Source organism: Neolamprologus brichardi, chromosome 18 (genome assembly GCF_056152115.1).
Source record: "Neolamprologus brichardi isolate AB-2024 chromosome 18, ASM5615211v1, whole genome shotgun sequence".
NCBI lineage: Eukaryota > Metazoa > Chordata > Actinopteri > Cichliformes > Cichlidae > Neolamprologus > Neolamprologus brichardi.
Window position 1 is genome coordinate 32306132 of NC_142121.1, and position 8176 is coordinate 32314307.

The following is an 8176-nucleotide window of genomic DNA, read 5'->3' on the forward strand; positions in this document are numbered from 1 at the left end:
ACACTTTTATTATATAAAGAGGTTTGTGTAAATTTGTAGATGTCACCATCGCCATCAGTAAATCACTGTAATTTATGATTTTGTTTAAAGTAAATGTCATGGAAGGAGAGGGAAAAGGTCGCAGCATTTGTTTCCTGAAAAACAAGCAGAAAGCCACAGTACTTAAGTTCACTGTGATTTAAAATAAATCCATGGAACATTTCTTTGTGTAAATGCTAATCTGCTTTAGAGGGCTTAACACTGCTGCCACAGACCTTTCCTAATGTCACTGGAATTAGCTGCAGCCTCAATGTTTCAACCAAGAATTGCATTTAAAACCAGTCACATGCATACACAGACCTTTTACTAGATTTTTTTTCCCAGTGAAATAAATTTCTATCATCTGTGCTGTAACAACAGATGTGAATAGATGCCAGTTTGTAAGAACGTACTTGTCATTTAATGTCTTAAGGTCAAAACCCTTTCTTAGAAAGGTATTAAAACTCTTTTGATCTTTTCTGTCGTATTATTTTTCATGCTGGTGGGTTGATACACATTTTTTTTCTTGAAATTCTTGAAAGTAGTTGAATTCCACTGAAAACACTTAATAGCTAAATGGCTACTTCAGAACTGAAAATGTTCTTATAGTTGGAGTGAATGCTATTTGTGTCTTCAACATGTTCTAGGTGTGTCGTAATGAGGAGCAGATTGTTGCAAAGCTTCAGGAACTGGAGCTGGACGATCTATTGGTTCAGACCCTCCGGAAGCAGGCCATACAGCTACTAGAAGGTACGGTGTCTGCAGTAAATTTTATAAATTTCATTTGTTTATTTTGTCCAATATTAAGAACATTCATCAGATATTGAAACCTGCTCGGTTTTGAGTCCAGAACATGAAAGGTTTTTGTTGTGACGGTTGTAAAGTGTAGCTTGAAAGCTTTGACTTCAATATTTGTTTAGTGCAGTGGAGCCCATAGCACAGTGGTCTCTTGTGGCACGTTCTTGAGACAGAAGGTAAAGAATATTTTGTTTTTCTCTTTGCTCCAGCTGGCCCATTCAGCGGTCTGGGTGAGGTCATCCACAGGGAAAGTGTTCCAATGCACACCTTCGCCAAGTACCTGTTCTCTGCCCTGCTGCCGCATGACGCAGACCTGGCTTATAAAGTGGCTCTCCGCGCCATGAGGTCAGACTCCCCTTTCACTGCAGCTTCAAACAGTTATTGATGTATTTTATGTTGCGTGTGTAAATGATGGTAATTTTGCCTTTACGCAAACAGGGCCACAGTAAAACGAATAAGGGCCTCTATTTCATGACATGGCTTTTTAAATCTGAATAGTATTCCAAATTAATTCAGAAGATATGACTTAACGGTTACTTTGTGACAGCCAAAGATTTAGTGCCACATATAAAATAGCCAACTAGCTATTTAAGTGTAGCCTGCTCACGGCTGCTATGCATCTGCAATATGCTTTGTAACCCACCTCGACACCTTCTTTTATGCTTTATCTGACGTACTCTGTGTCGTATCTGTTGTCACTGACGCCAGCTGTGTTCTGTGTAGCTATAACTTCTTTAGAGGTATTGGTGAACATTTGGGTTGAAAGTTGAAGTTTTTTATAGGGCTGTTGTATTGGCTGAGTGCACAGAAGTAATTGTTTTTGTGATGCTTTGGTAATGTGTCGTGTTAAATTGCCATATGTCCCAGCATAAAGTTTGACATAAAAATAATACGGTTGCACATACTGCAGCTGTAACTGAACGCATACTCAGAGCCATATTTTAGTGTTACTCTTGGAATAAATAAAACATCAGGACAAAGTGCCATCTGTCTAAAACAGATCTTTTACTACATGTGCCAGGTTGCCAGTTCTGGAGTCATCGGCGGGCTCCGGGGATGTCGGCCACCCTCATCACGGTATCTCCATAGTTCCGAGCAGATACCCACGCTGGTTCACACTGGGCCACCTGGAGTCACAGCAGTGTGAGCTGGCTTCAACCATGCTCACTGCTGCTAAAGGTAACGTCAGCTTATTGAATGTCCGCTCAGATGTTACTCAAACAGGCAAATCTGGCAATTGAGGTATTTCTCCATCATGATCTTAGTTTGCGTTGTGTTTTTTGCTTGCAGGCGACATGTTGAGATTGCGGACGGTGCTGGAAGCCATCCAGAAAAACATCCACTCCTCTTCCTTAATCTTCAAACTGGCCCAAGACGCCTTTAAGATAGCGACACCCGCAGAGAGCCCACCCGATATAACCCTGCTCAACGTGGCGCTGGAGCTAGGACTGCAGGTACTGTATGTGCGTGTGCATGGAGAGAGTGCAGTCGAAGTATGAGGGCAAGTCAGTAATTTTCACAGATCATTTCACCACAGCAAAGAAAATCAAATCAGAGCACCGATCGCCAGTCAAAACATGCAACGGTTTCCTTCACCTTGTCATTTTTTCCAGCCCTCTGCTGCCCCACTACAAATTAACAGCAAAAACATCACACAGAGTCTTACCGTTGTTGATGAGAAGAAACCACATAATTAAACCTTTTGGGTCCCACAGTAAACACAGAAAAGTCCTCAGATCATCAGGCTGCAGTGACGCTGTGGCTTCCCCCGTCTCTTTCTGCTGGTATTTAGAGTATCGGCTGAATTCCTGTCAGCAAAACTGCTAATAAAGTGCTCAAAATGGAAGGGTCGCAAATCATCATCTGTGCAATTATGAGCATATTCTGGTTACATCTGTCATCAGAGGAGCCATGTGGTGCCATTCAAACAGATAAATTATGAAAATCACACACTACGAAAAAATGCTTTGATTTCCAAATGCACGTATTCATGAAAACTGCCAAGAGAGTATAGAAATGTGTAATGGTTCAATGGCGCTAACAGAGCGCATCATGTTCTCCACGCGTGTTTTGCAGGTGATGAGGATGACTCTGTCCACTCTGAACTGGAGGAGGAGAGAGATGGTTCGCTGGCTGGTAACCTGCGCCACTGAAGTCGGTATGTGCATCTGTTTTTAAAGCGGATTCATGCTCTAATTACAGCCTCCGTGCTGCGTTGTGATCTTCAGTAAGTTCAGCTTTACAGTTTCTTTTGAGCTGAAGTGTCTTGTTAGTCTAAATGAGGAGGGATGAACGATGTTTTCCCAAAAGAGATTCCCTCATTTGATCTTTGAAGACAAGAGGGGCTGCATGACATGTTGCACCATCAGTTAAGAAGTCAAATTTATGCCTCCGTAATCTTTTTAAGAATAGAGACTAAAATTATACCAAGTGTAATGAAATGATTTAATGATTTTAGTAACTTTAGCAATTTGGGACGATTATAGGTCGAGGTACACATGGCTTCATTTTCCCTCCTAACTGAAAAGCTGAGTGTGAAGTGCTGCTCTGTTTTCTCTTTCCTTAATCCTTCAGCTCAGTGCACGGTGCTATACAGTCGTTTGGTAGTGACCACCGGGCTGCTGTTCATGAGGCATTTGAGTGTACTATATAAGCTATAGTAGTGCTCGCTCTACATCTGGACAGCACTTCAAAGTGCCGAGCTTGCTGATGTGAATAGTGTGAAACTCTGGTCACAAGCACTGAATGGTAAATCTCTTTTTTCCTCTCATCAGGTCTGCGGGCGCTGGTGAGCATCTTACAAAGCTGGTATACTCTGTTCACGCCCACCGAAGCCACCAGCATCGTGGCGGCCACCGTCATGTCCCATAACACCATCCTGCGCCTCAGCCTCGACTACCCCCAGCGGGAGGAGCTTGCAAGCTGCGCAAGGACCTTGGCCCTGCAGTGTGCCATGAAGGACCCCCAGAACTGCGCCCTGTCAGCTCTGACGCTCTGCGAGAAGGACCACATCGCCTTCGAGACGGCTTACCAGATCGTGATTGACGCAGCGTCGACGGGCATGACCTACTCGCAGCTGTTTACCATTGCGAGGTACATGGAGCACAGAGGATACCCCCTGCGGTCGTTCAAGCTGGCCTCGCTGGCCATGACGCATCTCAACCTGGCCTACAACCAAGACACTCACCCAGCTATTAACGACGTGCTGTGGGCCTGTGCGCTCAGCCACTCGCTGGGGAAGAATGAGCTTGCGGCTATTATTCCGCTGGTGGTGAAGAGCGTGCACTGCGCCACGGTGTTGTCTGACATTCTACGGCGGTGCACTATGACTGCGCCGGGTCTCGCTGGAATTCCTGGGAGAAGGAACTCTGGGAAGCTGATGTCTACGGATAAGGCACCGCTGCGCCAGCTCCTGGACGCCACGATCTCGGCGTATATCAACACCACGCACTCTCGGCTGACGCACATCAGTCCACGGCACTATGGAGAGTTCATAGAGTTCCTGAGCAAAGCGCGGGAGACTTTTCTGCTGGCACAGGACGGACACATTCAGTTCGCCCAGTTCATAGACAACCTGAAACAGATCTACAAGGGCAAGAAGAAACTGATGATGTTGGTCAGGGAGCGCTTCGGCTGACCTTACTGACCTTCTCTCACAGAGACGCTCTTCTTGGGGGAAGCAGTTACACTTCTGTGTTTCTAATTTAAGTTTTATTTCTTTTTATTTTCACGTATTTTGAGCCATTTGCTGACTGAGGTTTTATCCTGTTGTTCTCTTTCTTGAATGTGAACCAGGAAGTGTTCGCAGTACATTGCTCTACTTCATTAAGACTGCAAAAGGGGGGGAAAGGTTTGAAATGTCAACTAAGCAACTAGAAAAACAAAGCATTTTGCCCTCCTACTAATGTTAAATTTAGTGTTTAAAAAAAGGAAAAAAAGTCAAAAGAATGTGACTGCAAAAGCAAAACAAACTTTAGTTTTGTGGGGGTACATGATGATATGAAAACCAAATGATTTAGCTGTATGTACTGTTGAGCCAGAAGATGCTTTCAGCTGGGGTTAAGAAGAAGGAGAGGTTTTCAGAGTGGAAGAAGCATGTTATTCCCAAAAAAATCCACTGAGGTCAAAAACGCACATAGTGTTATTGTCATACCTCGACTGTACTGTCAGCTTTAACTTCTTGATCAGAAATGGCCTCTTTGTTTCATTCAGGGCATTTTTGAGTAGAGAGGGCAGAATACAGAACTCCCCATGTGGTCTCTCTGTGGGGGAAATCAGTACCTGCAGATTTAAAAACCTTCACCTGCTGGTTTCTGACAAATATCTAAAATAGGAAGTCCAACGATGCTTCACAGGGTGTGTGTTTTTAAATCCAGATGTCTGACAGTGACGTTCAGGCTGCTGCTTTAGCTAAGGTAGGGTAGTCGAGTCTCTATATATAAATACAGTATATCTGTTATGCCCTCCTATAAGCTTATTTACAGTGACAAAATACAACTGTGAGAACCGGTGGAGTCTCATCCACTGCACTGCTCTTCAGCTATTTGTGGCCAAAACCTTTTAAACGTGCAAGACTCCAGCACCCACTTTACCATCACTACATTGAGATTTAGTCAGCAAGCAATATAAATCAAGCCTCTGCTTCGTTTTTATCACTAAAACAAGTTCACTTTCTGGTGTTGTGCAAAGAAGCGTTGGAACCTGTTGGGGCCTTGTTGATTTCACTGACTGTTAGTTCTGCATGTCGCCGAAGTCCCTTTTCCATCACAAGAACTGGAAATCAGATGCATTACCTCAAAGGAATGCATCCTCAGCTGGTTCATGATGCTGGCTCAGTAATCATTAAAACCGCAGAATGAAGTTTGAGTTCTGTGGTCATGTGTCTTAACCAACATAAAGTGCATTTCTTGTAGATGTCACCATGCTAGTTTTGCTAAGTTGGGCTTAGAAACATCTGCAAATGTTTCCTTTGGCATCATGTCTCATTGTGAAATTTGGCTTAGCAATTGGTTTTTAACTGCGATCGTTTCAGCTCAATATTTGAATGGGTTTAGTCACCAGAACCACCTGTTTAGGTTTAGATGGTCTGGGTTCAGATACCTCCACTAACAACACATTCCACTTTGAAACAAAGTACAAAGGCAGAGGTTCGATACAGAGCATACTGGGAGTAAGACAGCGTGTAGTGACATGTTGTAGTAAGAAAACATCTCACATTATTCATTAATTAACATACAGTTTAATTTATGCATACAGTAAATGTGACATGCCTGCAATGACTATGTCTACAAGAGCCGCCACAGTGTCACTTTATCAGAAACTAGCAGAGTTATTTATGACAAATTTGAAAGGGACTTTAAATGGGGTTTGAAAAAATAATGAAAATTTAATACAATTTAACCAAGTGGGTGGGAGGATCCATCTATCCATCTATCCATGCAGTTTCATAACAACTTGTCCACTTCAGGTTTGCCGGGTTGCTTGAGCATATCCCTGGTGTCATGAGTGATAGATGGGGCACACCCTGGACAGGTCGCACTCAAATTTACACTAACTGCTATTTCAGGATGACCAATTAATGTCTTTGGACTGTGGGAGAAAGCCACACCACCCAGAGAGAACCCAGGCAACAGAGATATAATGTGCTAATGTCAGTGTGCTGTTAGCTTATTATTGCTGCTTGATGATAAAGAGATTTCAATAATTGTATAAAATTTTATGATTTTATATATAATATTTTAACCAGATGTGACCCTCTTTGGATGAGAGCAGGAAGTTGCCTATGCTAGCGCTGGCTAGCTAGCTTGGTTTAGCGGCATGCATTCATTAAAAATGAAAACAAAATCTACTCCCCAGAATCTTTTAGTCCAAGCAAAATTTAAAAAAAGAAAGACTAGAGCTGCAACAGACTAATTTTAAATGTAATATTTGGCTTGTTGGGTATTTTATTGTGGAACTGCAGTTTGTTGCCCCACTGCGTTGGCGTCATTAGTTAGCTTTGTTTTTAGCTTACTCTGCTGGTCCCACATTCAATTCAATTCAATTTTATTTATATAGCGCCAAATCACAACAAAAGTCGCCTCAAGGCGCTTCATGGACAAAAATATTAAAGGTATTCAAGTAGTGTGTTCAGAACCACTGAAAACCTAAATAAACAAAATTAAAAAGACATAAATGTAAAATGTTAAATATCAGGTGAGCAGCAGTAAATAGACTAGCCCCGTCATCTTTCCTTCAGTTTCTCGGTCTTGTGATGGAAAAGACGCAAAGTCACCTGTGAAAGCTGCTGGTCATGATCATCATCGACAGTGAAGATGAGTCCTCCTTGACTTTCTCACAGGGCTGCAGTGCAAACTCAAAGACTAGAGTTTACTTGATGACTTCATTGTATGTATTTGAGACCACATATCTTGGCACAGGAAGCAGTTTTCTCTTTATGGGGGATCTCCACACCCCCTTTTTCTTACCCAGTGGCAAAGTGTTGTTGTTAACGGCAGTAATGCAGTACAGAAAGAGCTTGAATCTTTTACTGGTCAGACTTAATGTCATCGTTTAAAGCACTTCACACGAATACCTCTTCAGTGCGTTCCTGCCTGCTTCAGCATTTATTTATTGGTAGAACACTTTTTGAATGGAGGAACATTTTCCTGTCTGCTTTTACATTCCACAAGAGCTACCTTCACCCAAAACCTGGGTAGTCAGTCACAACTCTGGGCCTTTACTTTCTTTCTCTCTGTCTTTTTTGTTTTGTTTTTGTTTTTTTGGATCTGAAGAAATGCAGATAGAAGAATGGGAATGAAAAAAGGAAAACTGAGCAAAAAGAAGAGAGGCTAAACTCAGTTCTCAGGGACACCACTTAAAGAAACAAAACAAAAAGTAGTAGCATTTAGCATTTAAGATATTGTAAATACTAAAGTGTCAATTCAAAAAATTGTAAAGTTATAATTATTTATGATGTATGTTATGGTTTTGTTCTTTGTTTTTATGATTTTGACGGGGTGTACTTGAATTGTTTTGGACAGGGGTGTTTGACAGCTTTTTTTTCCCTTTTTTTTTTTTGTAAGAGCAAAGACTTCAAGGCATTTCTCAGGTGCTCCTGTGTACATTTCTTTCAGTTTTTGTTTTTTGGCTTTTTTTTTTTTTTTTTTTGCTTTGCAATAATAGCTATTATTATTTGTATTTTATAGAAGATGGGGGGATGGGGGTGTTTTCCAAAAGTGAGCATGTTATTTGAAGTTGAGTAAAATGAGGAACGCATTCATTTGTAAACGGATTCTTACTAAACCTGACTATGCAGAACCACTTCGATGGTGTTGTCCCCTCTTTAATATACCCCCTTAAAACTGAGTGCAGAGACCCA

At 41.9% G+C, this 8176-nt stretch overlaps 1 protein-coding gene across 1 annotated transcript in view; it reads left to right on the forward strand.

The window, feature by feature from the left end:
• The window catches only part of zswim5 (zinc finger, SWIM-type containing 5), a 63376-nt gene extending 55419 nt beyond the window's left edge, over window positions 1-7957 (forward strand). The window contains exons 11-16 of the mRNA XM_006802748.2: window positions 666-768; window positions 1026-1161; window positions 1838-1995; window positions 2107-2270; window positions 2893-2974; window positions 3591-7957. Of these exons, the coding sequence (XP_006802811.1) occupies window positions 666-768; window positions 1026-1161; window positions 1838-1995; window positions 2107-2270; window positions 2893-2974; window positions 3591-4453 (1506 nt within the window). The 3' untranslated portion in view covers window positions 4454-7957. The remainder of the gene's footprint in view (window positions 1-665; window positions 769-1025; window positions 1162-1837; window positions 1996-2106; window positions 2271-2892; window positions 2975-3590) is intronic.
• The last annotated feature ends 219 nt before the right edge of the window (window positions 7958-8176 follow it).